Source organism: Onthophagus taurus, chromosome 8, assembly GCF_036711975.1.
Source record: "Onthophagus taurus isolate NC chromosome 8, IU_Otau_3.0, whole genome shotgun sequence".
NCBI lineage: Eukaryota > Metazoa > Arthropoda > Insecta > Coleoptera > Scarabaeidae > Onthophagus > Onthophagus taurus.
Genome location: NC_091973.1, coordinates 12,893,025 through 12,917,380, shown reverse-complemented (window position 1 = coordinate 12,917,380; position 24,356 = coordinate 12,893,025). Strand labels below are relative to the sequence as shown.

The 24,356-nt window shown below is 35.5% G+C and overlaps 1 protein-coding gene across 1 annotated transcript; it reads right to left on the bottom strand.

The window, feature by feature from the left end:
* Nucleotides 1-4,915: 4,915 nt before the first annotated feature.
* LOC111419657 (uncharacterized) lies at nucleotides 4,916-16,361 on the bottom strand. The gene is made up of 4 exons (XM_071198830.1): nucleotides 16,312-16,361; nucleotides 12,855-12,936; nucleotides 12,014-12,772; nucleotides 4,916-5,689 (listed from the first exon to the last, which is right to left on the bottom strand). The coding sequence occupies exons 1-4, from the start codon at nucleotides 16,359-16,361 to the stop codon at nucleotides 4,916-4,918; spliced, it is 1,665 nt and encodes a 554-aa protein (XP_071054931.1).
* Between the last annotated feature and the right edge of the window lie 7,995 nt (nucleotides 16,362-24,356).

Genomic DNA, 24,356 nt, shown 5'->3' with positions numbered 1-24,356 from the left:
ATGACGTTATACGCCGTTCTGAGCCATGTTTGAACTTTCTCTCACTTTTGGTTCCGATAATTCTGCAGACCACATTTGTGATATTCAGGCGCCAAATGACATGTTGGAGATAAAAAACAAAATGTGACCAAAACGTGATATTATGACGTTATACGCCGTTCTGAGCCATGTTTGAACTTTCTATCACTTTTGGTTCCGATAATTCTGCTGACCATATTTGTGATATTCAGGCGCCAAATGACATGTTGGAGCATGTTGGAGATAAAAAACAAAATGTGCCCAAAACGTGATATTACGACGTTATACGCCGTTCTGAGCCATGTTTGAACTTTCTATCACTTTTGGTTCCAATAATTGTGCTGACCATATTTGTGTTATTCAGGCACCAAATGACATGTTGGAGCACGTTGGAGATAAAAAACAAATTGTGCCCAAAACGTGATATCATGACGTTATACGCCGTTCTGAGCCATGTTTGAACTTTCTCTCACTTTTGGTTCCGATAATTCTGCCGACCACATTTGTGATATTCAGGCGCCAAATGACATGTTGGAGCATGTTGGAGATAAAAAACAAAATGTGACCAAAACGTGATATTATGACGTTATACGCCGTTCTGAGCCATGTTTGAACTTTCTATCACTTTTGGTTCCGATAATTCTGCTGACCCTATTTGTGATATTCAGGAGCCAAATGTCATATTGGAGCATGTTGGAGATAAAAAACAAAATGTGCCCAAAACGTGATATTATGACGTTATACGCCGTTCTGAGCCATGTTTGAACTTTCTATCACTTTTGGTTCCGATAATTCTGCTGACCATATTTGTGATATTCAGGCGCCAAATGATATGTTGGAGCATATTGGAGATAAAAAACAAAATGTGCCCAAAACGTGATATTACGACGTTACACGCCGTTCTGAGCCATGTTTGAACTTTCTATCACTTTTGGTTCCGATAATTCTGCTGACCCTATTTGTGATATTCAGGAGCCAAATGTCATATTGGAGCATGTTGGAGATAAAAAACAAAATGTGCCCAAAACGTGATATTATGACGTTATACGCCGTTCTGAGCCATGTTTGAACTTTCTATCACTTTTGGTTCCGATAATTCTGCTGACCCTATTTGTGATATTCAGGAGCCAAATGTCATATTGGAGCATGTTGGAGATAAAATACAAATTGTGCCCAAAACGTGATATTATGACGTTAAACGCCGTTCTGAGCCATGTTTGAACTTTCTATCACTTTTGGTTCCGATAATTCTGCTGACCATATTTGTGATATTCAGGCGCCAAATGACATGTTGGAGCATGTTGGAGATAAAAAACAAAATGTGCCCAAAACGTGATATTACGACGTTATACGCCGTTCTGAGCCATGTTTGAACTTTCTATCACTTTTGGTTCCAATAATTGTGCTGACCATATTTGTGTTATTCAGGCGCCAAATGACATGTTGGAGCACGTTGGAGATAAAAAACAAATTGTGCCCAAAACGTGATATCATGACGTTATACGCCGTTCTGAGCCATGTTTGAACTTTCTCTCACTTTTGGTTCCGATAATTCTGCCGACCACATTTGTGATATTCAGGCGCCAAATGACATGTTGGAGCATGTTGGAGATAAAAAACAAAATGTGACCAAAACGTGATATTATGACGTTATACGCCGTTCTGAGCCATGTTTGAACTTTCTATCACTTTTGGTTCCGATAATTCTGCTAACCCTATTTGTGATATTCAGGAGCCAAATGTCATATTGGAGCATGTTGGAGATAAAAAACAAAATGTGCCCAAAACGTGATATTATGACGTTATACGCCGTTCTGAGCCATGTTTGAACTTTCTATCACTTTTGGTTTCGATAATTCTGCTGACCATATTTGTGTTATTCAGGCGCCAAATGACATGTTGGAGCATGTTGGAGATAGAAAACAAAATGTGTCCAAAACGTGATATTATGACGTTATACGCCGTTCTGAGCCATGTTTGAACTTTCTATCACTTTTGGTTCCGATAATTCTGCTGACCATATTTGTGATATTCAGGCGCCAAATGACATGTTGGAGCATGTTGGAGATAAAAAACAAATTGTGCCCAAAACGTGATATTATGACGTTATACGCCGTTCTGAGCCATGTTTGAACTTTCTATCACTTTTGGTTCCGATAATTCTGCTGACCATATTTGTGATATCAGGCGCCAAATGACATGTTGGAGCATATTGGAGATAAAAAACAAAATGTGCCCAAAACGTGATATTATGACGTTATACGCCGTTCTGAGCCATGTTTGAACTTTCTATCACTTTTGGTTCCGATAATTCTGCCGACCATATTTGTGTTATTCAGGCGCCAAATGACATGTTGGAGCATGTTGGAGATAAAAAACAAAATGTGCCCAAAACGTGATATTATGACGTTATACGCCGCTCTGAGCCATGTTTGAACTTTCTGTCACTTTTGGTTCCGATAATTCTGTTGACCATATTTGTGATATTCAGGCGCCAAATGACATGTTGGAGCATGTTGGAGATAAAAAACAAAATGTGCCCAAAACGTGATATTATGACGTTATACGCCGTTCTGAGCCATGTTTGAAGTTTCTATCACTTTTGGTTCCGATAATTCTGTCGACCATATATATGATAGTCAGAGTCCAAATGTCATATTGGAGCATGTTGGAGATAAAAAAAAATGTGCCCAAAACGTGATATTATGACGTTATACGCCGTTCTGAGCCATGTTTGAACTTTCTATCACTTTTGGTTCCGATAATTCTGTTGACCATATTTGTGATATTCAGGCGCCAAATGACATGTTGGAGCATGTTGGAGATAAAAAACAAAATGTGCCCAAAACGTGATATTATGACGTTATACGCCGTTCTGAGCCATGTTTGAACTTTCTATCACTTTTGGTTCCGATAATTCTGTCGACCATATATATGATAGTCAGAGTCCAAATGTCATATTGGAGCATGTTGGAGATAAAAAAAAAATGTGCCCAAAACGTGATATTATGACGTTATACGCCGTTCTGAGCCATGTTTGAACTTTCTATCACTTTTGGTTCCGATAATTCTGTCGACCATATATGTGATATTCAGGGGCCAAATGTTATATTGGAGCATGTTGGAGATAAAAAACAAAATGTGCCCAAAACGTGATATTATGACGTTATACGCCGTTCTGAGCCATGTTTGAACTTTCTATCACTTTTGGTTCCGATAATTCTGTCGACCATATATGTGATATTCAGGGGCCAAATGTTATATTGGAGCATGTTGGAGATAAAAAACAAAATGTGCCCAAAACGTGATATTATGACGTTATACGCCGTTCTGAGCCATGTTTGAATTTTGTATCACTTTTGGTTCCGATAATTCTGTCGACCATATATGTGATATTCAGGGGCCAAATGTCATATTGGAGCATGTTGGAGATAAAAAACAAAATGTGCCCAAAACGTGATATTATGACGTTATACGCCGTTCTGAGCCATGTTTGAACTTTCTATCAGTAGAGAATAAAGGCCGGTTCTAGACCGGAAGTGCTCCCCATCTCCCCCTGATCCTGCGCATGCGCGCCGGAAGTGACGTCACGACATCCTTAAGGATATCGTGGATCGGTCGACGGTGGCGCCACCTAGCGGTACATCCTTAAGGATCGGTCGACGGTGGCGCCACCTGTAGAATCCTTAAGGATCGGTCGACAGTGTCGCCACCTGTAGCATCCTTAAGGATCGGTCGACGGTGACGCCACCTAGCGGTGCATCCTTAAGGATCGAAGGATTGGTCGACAGTGGCGCCACCTAGCGGCGGACGGCGGAACTAAAAAAGCGGCGGGTAGCGGAAATAAGCAGAAAGAATAATTTCACACGCAGCCATTTTTTTTTAAAAGATGTACCTGATGATCGATAGATGGCGCTGTCATAATGAGAAATCAATCAGAAGGTCTAAATGTAATTGATACCTTAATTTCCTCCTACGATCAAATATTTGTTAAGGGAAATCAAAAGAAGCAGTTTTTGGAAATACGTAACAGCAATTCAATACTAATAACTGATATTGCGTTAGAATTTGCGGAAGAGGATGGGGTTAAATTAAATTCAACCACCAATCAATGTTGGTTCCACACCGGCTCTCCAGCAGTATGTTCACAAAACAATGTATTAATTTTACAAAAATTTTTATGTAATCAACATAATGCTACTTGTATTTAAGTCGTAAATATAATAATTTTTAAATAAAAATTGATTGTAGTTTTATTATTATTATAATAGTTGTAAAATTTATTGTGAGAAGGAGGGGGTGTGAAATATATCATATCATACGAGCGTCACCTTCGTCTCTCATTGGACGTTATTTGAAATTTATGTATGAACTATTGGAACATAGATGGTGCTTATGCGACTTTTATTCCCTCCCATATATATTATATTATATATATATCGCTACCGTTTTACATTTCAGTCGACGTCATGTATGTTAGATAATAACCAGGTAAATAACGACTATTTAAGGGTATTTCAGGTTTTTAAGAGAGACGTGCGGCTAAATCCGAATGATTCTAGTTCTATGTCTTGTGTTAGTTCTACTGCTAATATAAAACTAGAACTAGTATAAAGCTATATTACTATATTGCATATTTTTATTGCACTAAAACTACACCTAACACTAGACCGATTACTGAAAACATTCTGGTTTAGCCTTAAGTCTCTCAAGACGAAAATATTCCTCCTTCGAATACATTTTTAACATTTTGATGAAGTTTTATTAGATAATTTGAAGTTTTCATAAAGTTTCCTAGATTTTATTATGTTCCGATGAAATTTTCGAGTTAACATTAAACTTCGTGATCAAAACTAAAATTTTATTATAATAAAGTTTTTTTAATTTGATTGAAAGTTCATATTAATGATTCCATAACATCGGTTGTTGTTTCTACATCTGTTGTTGTTTCTATATCAGTTGTAAAATCTGTTGTTGTTTCTATATCAGTTGTAAAATCAGTTGTTATATCAGTTGTTGTTTCTATATCTGTTGTTGTTTCTACATCGGTTGTTGTTTCTATATCTGTTGTTGTTTCTACATCAGTTGTTGTTTCTACGTCGGTTGTTGTTTCTACATCTGTTGTTGTTTCTATATCAGTTGTAAAATCAGTTGTTACATCTGTTGTTGTTTCTATATCAGTCGTAAAATCAGTTGTTACATCTGTTGTTGTTTCTATATCAGTTGTAAAATCAGTTGTTATATCAGTTGTTATATCAGTTGTTGTTTCTATATCAGTTGTTGTTTCTATATCTGTTGTTGTTTCTATATCAGTTGTTGTTTCTATATCTGTTGTTGTTTCTACATCAGTTGTTGTTTCTACATCGGTTGTTGTTTCTACATCTGTTGTTGTTTCTATATCAGTTGTAAAATCAGTTGTTACATCTGTTGTTGTTTCTACATCGGTTGTTGTTTCTACATCTGTTGTTGTTTCTATATCAGTTGTAAAATCAGTTGTTATATCAGTTGTTGTTTCTATATCTGTTGTTGTTTCTACATCGGTTGTTGTTTCTATATCTGTTGTTGTTTCTACATCAGTTGTTGTTTCTACGTCGGTTGTTGTTTCTACATCTGTTGTTGTTTCTATATCAGTTGTAAAATCAGTTGTTACATCTGTTGTTGTTTGTTGTTTCTATATCAGTTGTAAAATCAGTTGTTATAGCAGTTGTTGTTTCTATATCAGTTGTTGTTTCTATATCTGTTGTTGTTTCTACATCAGTTGTTGTTTCTACATCGGTTGTTGTTTCTATATCGGTTGTTGTTTCTACATCGGTTGTTGTTTCTACATCTGTTGATCTGTTGATGAAGTTGATTTGATTTTATCAGTTTTCTTGACGTATAACCCAAAATTGGGATAAATATTGAAGTTTTGAGGTGATTCTTTCGCATTAAATTCAAATTTTTACTAAAACATTAACTTTTTTGATGAAGTTTCATAAAATAACATCGCTGTCATTGAAGTTATTAAGATTTCACATTTTTAATTCTCAAATTTTAAAGTTTTGGTGAAGTTTCATTAAATAAATACAAATAATTTATTAAAATATGAAGATTTGATGAAGTTTCACTTAAATTTTTTGAATCATTATTAGACTTCTTGTAAAGATTAAGTTTTGTTAAAGAATAAGGCTTAAAATTGAAGTTTTGAAGTAGTTTTCTTGTACTAAACTTTCTTATTAACGTTCTGCGGTTAAGTTTCATAAAGTGGTGTTGTTATTATTGAAGTTTTTGTGGTTACTTGTATGATAGAATATCTAATTATTCTCAATTTGTATCGCAAGAAGATCGTCCAATTGCTAGTGCACCAACTGAAAGATGAAAATTGCGGAAACGTAATGGTTGAATTTATTGGCTTAAGATCGAAGGTGTACGCAAATCGGGTCGCTTATGGACGAGTTACTAAAAAATCTAAAGGTATTAGGAAAGCTGTGGTTAAACAAAAGCTTTCATTTCAAAGTTATTTTGACTGTTTACATTCAAATTCCATCGCGTTTAGAAAACAGTTATTATTTAGAAGTTTTAACCACACGGTTTTTACCGTTTTACAAAACAAATTGGCCCTTTCCCCACATGATACAAAGCGGTGTATCGATACCGATGGTATTAAAACATTGGCTTGGGGTCATTTTACCACTATTTCGAATAACGTTTAAATATATTTAAGTAGGTTAAGTAGAAAATAGTATCATTTTTTTTGAGTATGTTTAATTTAAATTTTTAATATATGTATTAACTTTAATTTTTTGTGATTTTCTCTTCCTCCTCCTCCTCCTACCCTCAATCTGTAATGGAGAACCTATTGTAAGGTAAGTATTATTATTATTATTATTATTAATATTATTTCACGGGGGAGCAACTTCCGCTGATAAGCATACGGCGTCGACGGGGTCAATAGGGCACTAAGATGGGGTTGACGGGGTTGAAGGGGGTCAATAGGGCACTAAGATGGGGTTGAAGGGGTTGAAGGAGGTCAATAGGGGGTTGAAGGGGTTGAAGGGGGTCAATAAGGCACTAAGATGGGGTTGAAGGGGCGTCGACCGATCCTTAAGGAGCAGGAGGAGCAACCTTCGATCCTTAAGGATGCTACAGGTGGCGCCACCGTCGACCGATCCTTCGATCCTTAAGGAGCAGGGGGAGCAACCTTCGATCCTTAAGGATGCTACAGGTGGCGCCACCGTCGACCGATCCTTAAGGATGCTACAGGTGGCGTCACCGTCGACCGATCCTTAAGGATGCTACAGGTGGCGACACCGTCGACCGATCCTTAAGGATTCTACAGGTGGTGCAACCGTCGACCGATCCTTAAGGATGATCTTTAAGGATGATCCTTAAGGATGTACCGCTAGGTGACGCCACCGTCGACCGATCCTTAAGGATGTACCGCTAGGTGGCGCCACCGTCGACCGATCCTTAAGGATGATCCTTAAGGATGTCGTGACGTCACTTCCGGCGCGCATGCGCAGGATCAGGGGGAGATGGGGAGCACTTCCGGTCCAGAACCGGCCTTTATTCTCTACTTCTATCACTTTTGGTTCCGATAATTCTGTTGACCATATTTGTGATATTCAGGCGCCAAATGACATGTTGGAGATAAAAAACAAAATGTTCCCAAAACGTGGTATTATGACGTTATACGCCGTTCTGAGCCATGTTTGAACTTTCTATCACTTTTGGTTCCGATAATTCTGTTGACCATATTAGTGTTATTCAGGCGCCAAATGACATGTTGGAGCATGTTGGAGATAAAAAACAAAATGTGCCCAAAACGTGATATTATGACGTTATACGCCATTCTGAGCCATGTTTGAACTTTCTATCACTTTTGGTTCCGATAATTCTGTCGACCATATATATGATAGTCAGAGTCCAAATGTCATATTGGAGCATGTTGGAGATAAAAAACAAAATGTGCCCAAAACGTGATATTATGACGTTATACGCCGTTCTGAGCCATGTTTGAACTTTCTATCACTTTTGGTTCCGATAATTCTGCTGACCATATTTGTGATATCAGGCGCCAAATGACATGTTGGAGCATATTGGAGATAAAAAACAAAATGTTCCCAAAACGTGATATTATGACGTTATACGACGTTCTGAGCCATGTTTGAACTTTCTATCACTTTTAGTTCCGATAATTCTGCTGACCATATTTGTGATATCAGGCGCCAAATGACATGTTGGAGCATATTGGAGATAAAACACAAAATGTGCCCAAAACGTGATATTATGACGTTATACGCCGTTCTGAGCCATGTTTGAACTTTCTATCACTTTTGGTTCCGATAATTCTGCTGACCATATTTGTGTTATTCAGGCGCCAAATGACATGTTGGAGCATGTTGGAAATAAAAAACAAAATGTGCCCAAAACGTGATATTATGACGTTATACGCCGTTCTGAGCCAATTTTGAACTTTCTATCACTTTTGGTTCCGATAATTCTGTCGACCATATATGTGATATTCAGGGGCCAAATGTCATATTGGAGCATGTTGGATATAAAAAAAAAATGTGCCCAAAACGTGATATTATGACGTTATACGCCGTTCTGAGCCAATTTTGAACTTTCTATCACTTTTGGTTCCGATAATTCTGTCGACCATATATGTGATATTCAGGGGCCAAATGTCATATTGGAGCATGTTGGATATAAAAAACAAAATGTGCCCAAAACGTGATATTATGACGTTATACGCCGTTCTGAGCCATGTTTGAACTTTCTATCACTTTTGGTTCCGATAATTCTGTCGACCATATATGTGATATTCACGGGCCAAATGTCATATTGGAGCATGTTGGAGATAAAAAACAAAATGTACCCAAAACCTGATATGACGTTATACGCCGTTCTAAGCCATGTTTGAACTTTCTATCACTTTTGGTTCCGATAATTCTGCTGACCATATTTGTGTTATTCAGGCGCCAAATGACATGTTGGAGCATGTTGGAGATAGAAAACAAAATGTGTCCAAAACGTGATATTATGACGTTATACGCCGTTCTGAGCCATGTTTGAACTTTCTATCACTTTTGGTTCCGATAATTCTGCTGACCATATTTGTGATATTCAGGCGCCAAATGACATGTTGGAGCATGTTGGAGATAAAAAACAAATTGTGCCCAAAACGTGATATTATGACGTTATACGCCGTTCTGAGCCATGTTTGAACTTTCTATCACTTTTGGTTCCGATAATTCTGCTGACCATATTTGTGATATCAGGCGCCAAATGACATGTTGGAGCATATTGGAGATAAAAAACAAAATGTGCCCAAAACGTGATATTATGACGTTATACGCCGTTCTGAGCCATGTTTGAACTTTCTATCACTTTTGGTTCCGATAATTCTGCCGACCATATTTGTGTTATTCAGGCGCCAAATGACATGTTGGAGCATGTTGGAGATAAAAAACAAAATGTGCCCAAAACGTGATATTATGACGTTATACGCCGCTCTGAGCCATGTTTGAACTTTCTGTCACTTTTGGTTCCGATAATTCTGTTGACCATATTTGTGATATTCAGGCGCCAAATGACATGTTGGAGCATGTTGGAGATAAAAAACAAAATGTGCCCAAAACGTGATATTATGACGTTATACGCCGTTCTGAGCCATGTTTGAAGTTTCTATCACTTTTGGTTCCGATAATTCTGTCGACCATATATATGATAGTCAGAGTCCAAATGTCATATTGGAGCATGTTGGAGATAAAAAAAAATGTGCCCAAAACGTGATATTATGACGTTATACGCCGTTCTGAGCCATGTTTGAACTTTCTATCACTTTTGGTTCCGATAATTCTGTTGACCATATTTGTGATATTCAGGCGCCAAATGACATGTTGGAGCATGTTGGAGATAAAAAACAAAATGTGCCCAAAACGTGATATTATGACGTTATACGCCGTTCTGAGCCATGTTTGAACTTTCTATCACTTTTGGTTCCGATAATTCTGTCGACCATATATATGATAGTCAGAGTCCAAATGTCATATTGGAGCATGTTGGAGATAAAAAAAAAATGTGCCCAAAACGTGATATTATGACGTTATACGCCGTTCTGAGCCATGTTTGAACATTCTATCACTTTTGGTTCCGATAATTCTGTCGACCATATATGTGATATTCAGGGGCCAAATGTTATATTGGAGCATGTTGGAGATAAAAAACAAAATGTGCCCAAAACGTGATATTATGACGTTATACGCCGTTCTGAGCCATGTTTGAACTTTCTATCACTTTTGGTTCCGATAATTCTGTCGACCATATATGTGATATTCAGGGGCCAAATGTTATATTGGAGCATGTTGGAGATAAAAAACAAAATGTGCCCAAAACGTGATATTATGACGTTATACGCCGTTCTGAGCCATGTTTGAATTTTGTATCACTTTTGGTTCCGATAATTCTGTCGACCATATATGTGATATTCAGGGGCCAAATGTCATATTGGAGCATGTTGGAGATAAAAAACAAAATGTGCCCAAAACGTGATATTATGACGTTATACGCCGTTCTGAGCCATGTTTGAACTTTCTATCAGTAGAGAATAAAGGCCGGTTCTAGACCGGAAGTGCTCCCCATCTCCCCCTGATCCTGCGCATGCGCGCCGGAAGTGACGTCACGACATCCTTAAGGATATCGTGGATCGGTCGACGGTGGCGCCACCTAGCGGTACATCCTTAAGGATCGGTCGACGGTGGCGCCACCTGTAGAATCCTTAAGGATCGGTCGACAGTGTCGCCACCTGTAGCATCCTTAAGGATCGGTCGACGGTGACGCCACCTAGCGGTGCATCCTTAAGGATCGAAGGATTGGTCGACAGTGGCGCCACCTAGCGGCGGACGGCGGAACTAAAAAAGCGGCGGGTAGCGGAAATAAGCAGAAAGAATAATTTCACACGCAGCCATTTTTTTTTAAAAGATGTACCTGATGATCGATAGATGGCGCTGTCATAATGAGAAATCAATCAGAAGGTCTAAATGTAATTGATACCTTAATTTCCTCCTACGATCAAATATTTGTTAAGGGAAATCAAAAGAAGCAGTTTTTGGAAATACGTAACAGCAATTCAATACTAATAACTGATATTGCGTTAGAATTTGCGGAAGAGGATGGGGTTAAATTAAATTCAACCACCAATCAATGTTGGTTCCACACCGGCTCTCCAGCAGTATGTTCACAAAACAATGTATTAATTTTACAAAAATTTTTATGTAATCAACATAATGCTACTTGTATTTAAGTCGTAAATATAATAATTTTTAAATAAAAATTGATTGTAGTTTTATTATTATTATAATAGTTGTAAAATTTATTGTGAGAAGGAGGGGGGTGTGAAATATATCATATCATACGAGCGTCACCTTCGTCTCTCATTGGACGTTATTTGAAATTTATGTATGAACTATTGGAACATAGATGGTGCTTATGCGACTTTTATTCCCTCCCATATATATTATATTATATATATATCGCTACCGTTTTACATTTCAGTCGACGTCATGTATGTTAGATAATAACCAGGTAAATAACGACTATTTAAGGGTATTTCAGGTTTTTAAGAGAGACGTGCGGCTAAATCCGAATGATTCTAGTTCTATGTCTTGTGTTAGTTCTACTGCTAATATAAAACTAGAACTAGTATAAAGCTATATTACTATATTGCATATTTTTATTGCACTAAAACTACACCTAACACTAGACCGATTACTGAAAACATTCTGGTTTAGCCTTAAGTCTCTCAAGACGAAAATATTCCTCCTTCGAATACATTTTTAACATTTTGATGAAGTTTTATTAGATAATTTGAAGTTTTCATAAAGTTTCCTAGATTTTATTATGTTCCGATGAAATTTTCGAGTTAACATTAAACTTCGTGATCAAAACTAAAATTTTATTATAATAAAGTTTTTTTAATTTGATTGAAAGTTCATATTAATGATTCCATAACATCGGTTGTTGTTTCTACATCTGTTGTTGTTTCTATATCAGTTGTAAAATCTGTTGTTGTTTCTATATCAGTTGTAAAATCAGTTGTTATATCAGTTGTTGTTTCTATATCTGTTGTTGTTTCTACATCAGTTGTTGTTTCTACATCGGTTGTTGTTTCTACATCTGTTGTTGTTTCTATATCAGTTGTAAAATCAGTTGTTACATCTGTTGTTGTTTCTATATCAGTTGTAAAATCAGTTGTTACATCTGTTGTTGTTTCTATATCAGTCGTAAAATCAGTTGTTACATCTGTTGTTGTTTCTATATCAGTTGTAAAATCAGTTGTTATATCAGTTGTTATATCAGTTGTTGTTTCTATATCAGTTGTTGTTTCTATATCTGTTGTTGTTTCTATATCAGTTGTTGTTTCTATATCTGTTGTTGTTTCTACATCAGTTGTTGTTTCTACATCGGTTGTTGTTTCTACATCTGTTGTTGTTTCTATATCAGTTGTAAAATCAGTTGTTACATCTGTTGTTGTTTCTACATCGGTTGTTGTTTCTACATCTGTTGTTGTTTCTATATCAGTTGTAAAATCAGTTGTTATATCAGTTGTTGTTTCTATATCTGTTGTTGTTTCTACATCGGTTGTTGTTTCTATATCTGTTGTTGTTTCTACATCAGTTGTTGTTTCTACGTCGGTTGTTGTTTCTACATCTGTTGTTGTTTCTATATCAGTTGTAAAATCAGTTGTTACATCTGTTGTTGTTTGTTGTTTCTATATCAGTTGTAAAATCAGTTGTTATAGCAGTTGTTGTTTCTATATCAGTTGTTGTTTCTATATCTGTTGTTGTTTCTACATCAGTTGTTGTTTCTACATCGGTTGTTGTTTCTATATCGGTTGTTGTTTCTACATCGGTTGTTGTTTCTACATCTGTTGATCTGTTGATGAAGTTGATTTGATTTTATCAGTTTTCTTGACGTATAACCCAAAATTGGGATAAATATTGAAGTTTTGAGGTGATTCTTTCGCATTAAATTCAAATTTTTACTAAAACATTAACTTTTTTGATGAAGTTTCATAAAATAACATCGCTGTCATTGAAGTTATTAAGATTTCACATTTTTAATTCTCAAATTTTAAAGTTTTGGTGAAGTTTCATTAAATAAATACAAATAATTTATTAAAATATGAAGATTTGATGAAGTTTCACTTAAATTTTTTGAATCATTATTAGACTTCTTGTAAAGATTAAGTTTTGTTAAAGAATAAGGCTTAAAATTGAAGTTTTGAAGTAGTTTTCTTGTACTAAACTTTCTTATTAACGTTCTGCGGTTAAGTTTCATAAAGTGGTGTTGTTATTATTGAAGTTTTTGTGGTTACTTGTATGATAGAATATCTAATTATTCTCAATTTGTATCGCAAGAAGATCGTCCAATTGCTAGTGCACCAACTGAAAGATGAAAATTGCGGAAACGTAATGGTTGAATTTATTGGCTTAAGATCGAAGGTGTACGCAAATCGGGTCGCTTATGGACGAGTTACTAAAAAATCTAAAGGTATTAGGAAAGCTGTGGTTAAACAAAAGCTTTCATTTCAAAGTTATTTCGACTGTTTACATTCAAATTCCATCGCGTTTAGAAAACAGTTATTATTTAGAAGTTTTAACCACACGGTTTTTACCGTTTTACAAAACAAATTGGCCCTTTCCCCACATGATACAAAGCGGTGTATCGATACCGATGGTATTAAAACATTGGCTTGGGGTCATTTTACCACTATTTCGAATAACGTTTAAATATATTTAAGTAGGTTAAGTAGAAAATAGTATCATTTTTTTTGAGTATGTTTAATTTAAATTTTTAATATATGTATTAACTTTAATTTTTTGTGATTTTCTCTTCCTCCTCCTCCTCCTACCCTCAATCTGTAATGGAGAACCTATTGTAAGGTAAGTATTATTATTATTATTATTATTAATATTATTTCACGGGGGAGCAACTTCCGCTGATAAGCATACGGCGTCGACGGGGTCAATAGGGCACTAAGATGGGGTTGAAGGGGTTGAAGGGGGTCAATAGGGCACTAAGATGGGGTTGAAGGGGTTGAAGGAGGTCAATAGGGGGTTGAAGGGGTTGAAGGGGGTCAATAAGGCACTAAGATGGGGTTGAAGGGGCGTCGACCGATCCTTAAGGAGCAGGAGGAGCAACCTTCGATCCTTAAGGATGCTACAGGTGGCGCCACCGTCGACCGATCCTTCGATCCTTAAGGAGCAGGGGGAGCAACCTTCGATCCTTAAGGATGCTACAGGTGGCGCCACCGTCGACCGATCCTTAAGGATGCTACAGGTGGCGTCACCGTCGACCGATCCTTAAGGATGCTACAGGTGGCGACACCGTCGACCGATCCTTAAGGATTCTACAGGTGGTGCAACCGTCGACCGATCCTTAAGGATGATCTTTAAGGATGATCCTTAAGGATGTACCGCTAGGTGACGCCACCGTCGACCGATCCTTAAGGATGTACCGCTAGGTGGCGCCACCGTCGACCGATCCTTAAGGATGATCCTTAAGGATGTCGTGACGTCACTTCCGGCGCGCATGCGCAGGATCAGGGGGAGATGGGGAGCACTTCCGGTCCAGAACCGGCCTTTATTCTCTACTTCTATCACTTTTGGTTCCGATAATTCTGTTGACCATATTTGTGATATTCAGGCGCCAAATGACATGTTGGAGATAAAAAACAAAATGTTCCCAAAACGTGGTATTATGACGTTATACGCCGTTCTGAGCCATGTTTGAACTTTCTATCACTTTTGGTTCCGATAATTCTGTTGACCATATTAGTGTTATTCAGGCGCCAAATGACATGTTGGAGCATGTTGGAGATAAAAAACAAAATGTGCCCAAAACGTGATATTATGACGTTATACGCCATTCTGAGCCATGTTTGAACTTTCTATCACTTTTGGTTCCGATAATTCTGCTGACCATATTTGTGATATTCAGGCGCCAAATGTCATATTGGAGCATGTTGGAGATAAAAAACAAAATGTGCCCAAAACGTGATATTATGACGTTATACGCCGTTCTGAGCCATGTTTGAACTTTTGTATCACTTCTGGATCCGATAATTCTGTCGACCATATACAGTGTGTCCCCGGATTGTGTCCCCGTAAGGTATAATTGACGATAAATTTTTGAATTCAAATTCCATCTTTTGCAATTAAAGTCTGGATGTCATAAAACGAAATATAACCAAGAAGTTTGTTGACCGTTGCAAGTAAAGTGGTCTTTCTGAGCAATGTACAACAAAAGTTGATTAAGATAAAATGTTTGTTATGTTAAATTATAGCGATATGCCGAATTTTATTAATTTAGCATATAAAAGAAAAAATGAGTTTTTTCATGAAAATTTTTTTCTAATATTCCGTTTTACAATAAAAACAAATCATCTGAGGAACTAGCAATTATAATTTGATAGCTTAGCTTTAGCCTATTGTGAAATATTAATTGATCATGTTTACATTACAACATAAAATATTTATAGTGCAGTGCTATGGATTAGGGAACATTAGTTACAATGCAGTTTTAAGGCAATTTGAGGACAAATTTGGATTTTTAGTAGATAAAAAAACAATTAAGAGAGTTGTTAAAAAATTATCGGAAACGGGCAATGTGGACAATTAACGGAAGGAAAAAAAGCTTTTAGATGAACATGATGCGGGGTCGATTGTTGCAGTAACGAACGCAATGGATTACGGTAAGGTGTCGTTAAGAAAAAGGGCAGTTCAAGTCGGTATAAGTAACACCCATTTACAAAGAATTTATCGAGAAAATAAAATATTGTCGTATTGTAGTGGAATAAATAAAATTAGAATTAGAAATTAATTAGAAATAAGTGTAAATTATAAAGAATAGCATAAGTAGCATTAAATAAAAGACGATGAACTGTGCGGCTCGTGGAGTAAGCATTTTTGGTCGTTGACCGATTGCCTAATTGATGAGCACGCACAATGAACCGTTTGAATATTGTAATAATTAATATTGCAAGGAGTATTATTTTAGCTATCAATAAAGTAAGTTGTTAAGCAAATTATTTTATGGTTTTTAATGAAACAAAGTTAAATATCCTATATGAAACCCCAAAAGGGACCAAGTTATTACATGGCGATCCTGCCAGCCGTTTGAAAGAAAATCGAAAATTTATGAAAACGTAATTATGGGAACCAATCAATCTAAGGAAGAGAAAGAAATCATAATATCGCAAGCTGGAAACAGTGGTGGAACTACAGCAACTACTGGAACAATTTTTACATTATGGGAAGTTGGTATGGCATTTCTGGTTTTCGTTGTAATCTGCGCATTGGGATACATCATATGGAAAAAGTGTAATAGAAATATGAAAAGAAAAATCCGACGAGAAGTTGCGAGAAGTCATGAACTCCTTTCGCTCAATATCGGAAGTGCCCGGTGTGACGATAAATAAAATGTGATTTATAGTGTGAGTAAAAAACTTCATAATATTATGACAATCATAGAAGAATTACAATTATTGCTGGTAGAAATTAAATCATTTAAAACTAATATTTTAAAGGATAATAAAGAAAGAAGGAGAAATTTAGAATCTACTCAAAAACGTTTGAATGAATTAAATAAATTTAGAGTTAGGTTAGAATCATTAAATATAGAATTAAAGAGGGATACATCAAATGTTGATAAAATTGAAGACATTAAATATTATAGTTCAGGGATAGATAATATAGTTCTAGAAATTCAGGGTATTTTAGATGATAGGTTAAATATAAATAGTGAAGCTGTAGAAATAAGTATGGGGGAAACTTTTGATCTAAAAACAGCAGGTAGTTTACTTCCATTAATGGATGGGAAAGAGGAAACTACAAAACAATTAATAGATTCAATTGAATTATATTCTGAATTGTTAAATGCAGATGGTAAAAAACTTTTAATTAATTATGTTTTAAAAACCAGACTATCTGGCAATGCTAAAGTAAGGTTAAATAAAAAGTATGATACCGTTGAAACGCTTGTAAGAGATATAAGAGAAAATTTTACAACTCGAAAATCTGCCACTACTCTGTCCAATCAACTCCATAATTCCCGACAACAGAGTAAAACAGTTGATGATTTTGGTAGGGACATTGAACAGTTACTTACTGATTTAACTGGCACAAGCGGGTGATGATGAAAATTTACTAAGTTCGTTACGCATTGTTAATGAAAAACTCGCGATAAATTCGTTTTGTAACGGATTGAAAAATCATGAATTAAGAACAATCCTTAAAGCGCGAAATTGTAAAACCCTAAAAGACGCAATTAACGTTGCATTAGATGAGGAAATAAATAAACCCTCGTCATCTACTGTTTTTCAAATGAATGGTAGAGGTAATCAAATCAGAAGAGCACATTTTCGGAATTCTAGACCATTTAACGGGTATAACCGAAACAATCGAGGAAATAATAATTTTGTTCCTCATAACAATAATCGCGGATTTAATAATTATGCTGATTTTAGAAGTAACGATCGTGGTAGTCAGAGAGGATCATATCGCAGTCGCGGGAACTTTCGAGGTCATAGAGGAATCTCAGGTTCTTTTCGTAGAAATCATGCGTATTTTGCAGAATCTGACGCGATGGGAATTCCTGAGGTTACCAATAAAAATACAGCCAATGACATAAACGAACAACGGTTTTTTCGTGAATAACTCTACAGATGAAGTAATATGTAGTATGAATGGTATGAATTATGTGCGAATGAGATACGGTACGGATGATCTATTATTTCTTTTGGATACGGGTGCAACATTAAGTGTAATTTTTTCAAAATTTTTACACAAAAATGAAATAATTGATACCACTAAACAAATAGATATAAGAGGAATTGCAGGTTCAGTAAAGTCAATGGGTTTAGTAAACATTCCTTTAAACATTTATAATTATAATATTACTCATGAATTTGTTGTTATGAATGATTTTGATTGTGGTGTGAATGGCATCATAGGATCGGATTTTTTTGAAAAATATCGTGCAACCATAGATTACGAAAAATTTTCATTTTCATTTTGGATTAATTCTTGTAAAATTAGGATCAACTTAGAATCTAAAATTGACAGTTTTGTAACTATACCACCACGTTGCGAAGTTATAAAGTATTTCTCGACAGATTCTTCTGGAGACTGTGTGATTTTGCCAAGTGAGATATCTGAAGGTGTCTTCACTGCAGGAATCATTGTTCGACCAGATTTGAATAAGGTCCCAGTTAGAATTTTAAATACTAACGATAGGGAGGTTAAAATTAAAAATTTTAGACCTTCAAATGTATGTTTATCAAAATTCGAATTGCTAAATTTTGAAAACACTAATATAAATTTAAATAGAGTAAATAAACTTTTGGATTTACTTGATGTAAAACATTTAAACAAAGAAGAGGTAGACGCAATTCATAAAATCTGTGCTAAGTATGCAGATGTTTTCTTATTAAAAGATGATCCTTTGAGTGTTACGAATATTATTAAAGAAACTATTAAATTAAAAAAAGACGCACATCCAGTTTATGTCAAACCTTATCGGTTACCTCAAGCGCAAAAAACCGAAATTGACTCTCAAATAAATAAATTGTTAAATGACGGAATAATTGAAGAAACAAAGTCAAGTTGGTCCTCACCATTGCTAATAGTTCCTAAGAAAAATGATAGTCAGGGAAACAAACAATGGCGAATTGTTATCGACTATAGGTTGTTAAATAAAAATATTGAGGATGACAGATTTCCGTTACCTAACATTACTGACATTTTTGACTCCTTATCAGGCGCGTTATATTTTACCCATTTAGATCTTTCTCAAGGATATTACCAAGTAGAATTGGAACCATCCAGTCGAAATTGTACAGCTTTCACTACCAACAAAGGCCAGTTTCAAATGACTAGGCTACCAATGGGATTAAAAACAAGCCCTAGTTCATTTTCACGGGTTATGACCATTGCGATGTCAGGTTTAAACTATGATTCATGTTTTGTTTATATGGATGATCTTATAGTGTTCGGAAATAGTTTACAAAATCATAACAAAAATTTAATAAAAGTACTCAATAGGCTTAGAACAGTAAATTTAAAATTAAATCCAGTCAAATGTCAATTTTTAGAAAAAAAAATGTTATATTTAGGTCATATTATTTCTGCAGACGGAATTTCACCAGATCCTGCTAAAATAAATGCAATAAAAAATTACCCAATACCGAAAAATGCCGACGAATGTAAGCGTTTTGTAGCATTCGTAAACTATTATCGTAGGTTCATTGAAAATTTTGCTGAAATCGCATATCCGTTGAATAAATTATGCCGGAAGTCTGTACAGTTTCGATGGGATGACACTTGCCAAAAATCGTTTGAAATTCTAAAAAATTCTGTAATAAACCCACCGGTTTTACAATATCCTAATTTTTCAGAAAGTAATAAGTTTATTCTTAGAACTGATGCTTCTGGTTATGCAATTGGCGCAGTACTCTCAAATTCTGATGATAAGCCTGTTGCGTATGCTAGTAGGTCATTGAATAAAGCAGAAATTAATTATCCAGTCATTGAGAAAGAACTTTTGGCAATTGTGTGGTCCGTAAAGCACTTTAGACCATATTTGTACGGTAGAAAATTTGAAATATTTACCGATCATAAACCATTGATATATTTGTTCAGCATGAAGAATCCTTCTTCGAGATTGACTAAATTTAGGTTAGTGTTAGAGGAATTTGATTTTTCTGTGCACTATATAAAGGGAAAAGAGAATTCCGTAGCGGACGCGTTATCAAGAATTACTCTTGACTCTACAGATCTAAAAAATATGTCACACGATGTTTTTGTAGCGACACGTGCACAGCAAAAATTAAGAAACTCTGAATCTGTGGTAAGCTCTGGCAATGATACTGATAAATGGACTGGCCATCCAGGAATTGTTGAATTGCTAAAGCGGCCAATAGGTTCAGTCGAATTAAGAAATTTGAACAATAATGAATTAGTGAACTATAATTATAATGATGTGGATATAATTAATTATAATGAAATTTTATATGAATTAATAAAAGATAAAAGGCATCAAATAATTTATATAAATTTAAGTTGTCGATCAATTTCAGCCCTAGACGCAAAGTTGAGACACTTAGAAGCTATATGCATTAATAATGAAATTTCACAGCTGTGTATATTTAAATGTAAAGAAAATGATAATTTGATTGCCAATTTAGCGAAATATTCACAAATAATCAAAGAGTTACGCGTAAAATTTAACATAATAAATAAAGGAACTTACATTGAGTGTAAAGAAACACGTCAATTAATTTTAAATGAATTTCATATTTTACCTACGGGAGGTCACGCTGGTATCAATCGTATGTTTAACAATATTAAGCGATACTACTGTTGGAATAAGTTAAAACATGATGTAACGAGATTCGTAAATAAATGTGATGAGTGTCAACGGTACAAACACTCGAGATCTCATAAAGAACCGTTAACACTCACCACCACCGCATCATCAGCCTTTGAAAAAATTTTCTTAGATTTGGTAGGTCCTTTGAATCAAGATAATGAAGATAACAGGTACATTTTAACCGTTCAATGTGAACTTACTAAATTCGTAGGAGCATATCCTATTAAAAGCAAAGAAGCCGAAACTGTAGCAAAATCTTTTGTTCAAAATTTCATATTACAGTACGGTATTCCACAGGAAATTGTTACGGATCAAGGTACTGAGTTTTTAGCAAGTGTTTTTAAAGAATCAGCAAAGGTTTTAGATATAAAACAATTACATTCATGTGCTTATCATCATGAAACTTTGGGATCTTTGGAAAACACACATAAAAGCTTAGGCGCATATTTGCGAATTCAAACTTCCAAATTTCAAGATGCTTGGAGTGCATGGGTACCGTTTTGGGCATTTGCTTTTAATAACACCGTGCATTCAGAAACAAAATACACACCGTTTGAATTAGTATTTGGAAAAACATGTAAATTGCCAACTAGTTTGCTTAATAACAATCAGCCAGTATATAATTTTGACGATTATAACCATGAATTGAGATTTAGATTGAAATCTGCATTAGACGATGCTAGGACGAATTTAATTGAATCTAAAAATAAGAGAAAATGTAGGTTAGATAAAAATTGTAAGGAAATCAACTTTAAGTTTAATGATAAAGTATTATTAAAAAGCGAAACTAACAATAAACTAGAAGCTATTTATAAGGGTCCATACAAAGTAATTAAAGATGAATCCCCTAACATAATTATAAAAATTAACAATAAATTAGTAACTGTGCATAAAAACAGAGTGAAAAAATACAGTGCATAAAAAAGAGACTGTTACGTATAGTGTTATGTAAATTTAATTATAATAGATTATAGAATTTAAGATTTAATTGTTATAGAAATGTAGTGGAATAAATGAATTTAACATGAAAATTTAAAACATTAAGATGTTTAAATTTTCTTTAACAATAAGGGAGATGTAGTGGAATAAATAAAATTAGAATTAGAAATTAATTAGAAATAAGTGTAAATTATAAAAAATAGCATAAGTAGCATTAAATAAAAGACGATGAACTGTGCGGCTCGTGGAGTAAGCATTTTTGGTCGTTGACCGATTGCCTAATTGATGAGCACGCACAATGAACCGTTTGAATATTGTAATAATTAATATTGCAAGGAGTATTATTTTAGCTATCAATAAAGTAAGTTGTTAAGCAAATTATTTTATGGCTTTTAATGAAACAAAGTTAAATATCCTATATGAAACCCCAAAAGGGACCAAGTTATTACAGTATAAACCAAACTATCGAATTAGGTGATGAAGCAAAACGTTTAGATTATTGTTTGTGGCTTGGGTACAAAATTTTGAAAGACAGAACTTTTTTAAAAAACAATATTTTCGGACGAAGCATCCTTCACTACTAATGGAGTGGTTACATCACAAAATTGTCGATTCTGGTCAAAGACTAATCCACATTATCGCATAGCTTGTAAACGCCAGTATTCCCAGAAAGTGAATGTGTGTTGTGGTGTTTCGTGGGACGGTGTTATTGGACCTTACTTCATAAACGGCAATTTGAATCAACACCGATATTTGGAAATACTAGAAAATTGTTTATTTAATTATCTTCACGGCGTGGATTTAGAAAACCGCAATAAATTATATTTTCAACAAGATGGTTGCGGCCCACATTCGACCACTTTAATTAGAAATTATTTAAATACGTTATTTGGAAAAAAATGGATTGGTAGGTATGGTCAGCAACCATGGCCGCCAAGAAGTCCGGTATTATCTATTATGGATTTATATTTTTGAGGTTATGTAAAACAAAAAGTGTACACTGAAAATTTTAATAACAATTTAGATCGTTTAAAACAAAAAATTGAAACTGTTATTAGAGAAATTCCGTTGGACCATATTAGAAAAAGTTATAAACAATGTCGGAAAAGGGCTGAGTTATGTGTTAGTGTTTGTGGTGGTGTCATTGACTAAGCTTTTATGTTAATTTAGTTTAGATCGAAAATGTTTTGTTAATCTTATGATTTAAAAATCTGCATTTTGCTTTTATATCCTAAATTAATAAAATTCGTCATATCGCTATAATTTAACATAACAAACATTTTATCTTAATCAACTTTTGTTGTACATTGCTCAGAATGTTCACATTATCTGAACGGTTAACAAACTTCTTGCGTTAACTTTGGTACTTTGAGGACATTTGACGTAAAACTTGGTTATATTTCGTTTTGTGACATCCAGACTTCAATTGCAAAAGATGGAATTTGAATTCAAAAATTTATCGTCAATTATACCTTACGGGGACACAATCCGGGGACACACTGTATGTGATATTCAGGGGCCAAATGTCATATTGGAGCATGTTGGAGATAAAAAACAAAATGTGCCCAAAACGTGATATTATGACGCTATACGCCGTTCTGAGCCATGTTTGAACTTTCTATCACTTTTGGTTCCGATAATTCTGTCGACCATATATGTGATATTCAGGGGCCAAATGTCATATTGGAGCATGTTGGAGATAAAAAACAAAATGTGCCCAAAACGTGATATTATGACGTTATACGCCGTTCTGAGCCATGTTTGAACTTTCTATCACTTTTGGTTCCGATAATTCTGTTGACCATATTTGTGTTATTCAGGCGTCAAATGACATGTTGGAGCATGTTGGAGATAAAAAACAAAATGTGCCCAAAACGTGATATTATGACGTTATACGCCGTTCTGAGTCATGTTTGAACTTTCTATCACTTTTGGTTCCGATAATTCTGTTGACCATATTTGTGTTATTCACGCGTCAAATGACATGTTGGAGCATGTTGGAGATAAAAAACAAAATGTGCCCAAAACGTGATATTATGACGTTATACGCCGTTCTGAGCCATGTTTGAACTTTCTATCACTTTTGGTTCCGATAATTCTGCTGACCATATTTGTGATATTCAGGAGCCAAATGTCATATTGGAGCATGTTGGAGATAAAAAACAAAATGTGCGCAAAACGTGATATTATGACGTTATAAGCCGTTCTGAGCCATGTTTGAACTTTCTATCACTTTTGGTTCCGATAATTCTGCCGACCATATTTGTGATATTCAGGCGCCAAATGACATGTTGGAGCATGTTGGAGATAAAAAACAAAATGTGCCCAAAACGTGATATTATGACGTTATACGCCGTTCTGAGCCATGTTTGAACTTTCTATCACTTTTGGTTCCGATAATTCTGCTGACCCTATTTGTGATATTCAGGAGCCAAATGTCATATTGGAGCATGTTGGAGATAAAAAACAAAATGTGCCCAAAACGTGATATTATGACGTTATACGCCGTTCTGAGCCATGTTTGAACTTTCTATCACTTTTGGTTCCGATAACTCTGCTGACCATATTTGTGATATGCAGGCGCCAAATGACATGTTGGAGCATGTTGAAGATAAAAAACAAATTGTGCCCAAATCGTGATATTATGACAGTAGGTATAAAACAAGGCTATCGCTGACGTCAGAGGTAGCCGTAGTCAAGGACACCCTTCCCCCTCCACTACAGCTAGGTAGCTGAACTACACGCACGTCATCGACGCCGCCGCCGTCGCCGCCGCCGCCGCCGTACCGACGCCGCAGGCGCGCGGGTTCGCGGTGCCGGATGGGCTGGTGCCGCGCGGAACGGTTTGGGCGGGTGCGGGGCGGTTGGTTGCCATACTAAATTTTTTGTTTATATAAATATAAACAACTGACGTCGTTGACCGCAAAGATTGTGTTATTGCATAATAAGGAACTGTTGCGGTTACGCCAATGATAATAATAATC

What these genes read in the sequence shown, in the direction of transcription:
- LOC111419657 (XM_071198830.1), bottom strand. Translation starts at nt 16,361, where the DNA reads ATGCGCAGATTACAACGAAAACCAGAAATGCCATACCAACTTCCCATA. An exon ending in CCATACCAACTTCCCATAAT is followed by an intron (nt 12,937 to 16,311) that starts GTAAAAATTGTT and finishes CTTCATCAACAG; the next exon opens with ATCAACAGATGTAGAAACAA. An exon ending in ATGTAGAAACAACAACCGAT is followed by an intron (nt 5,690 to 12,013) that starts GTTATGGAATCA and finishes CAACTGATATAG; the next exon opens with AAACAACAAACAACAACAGA.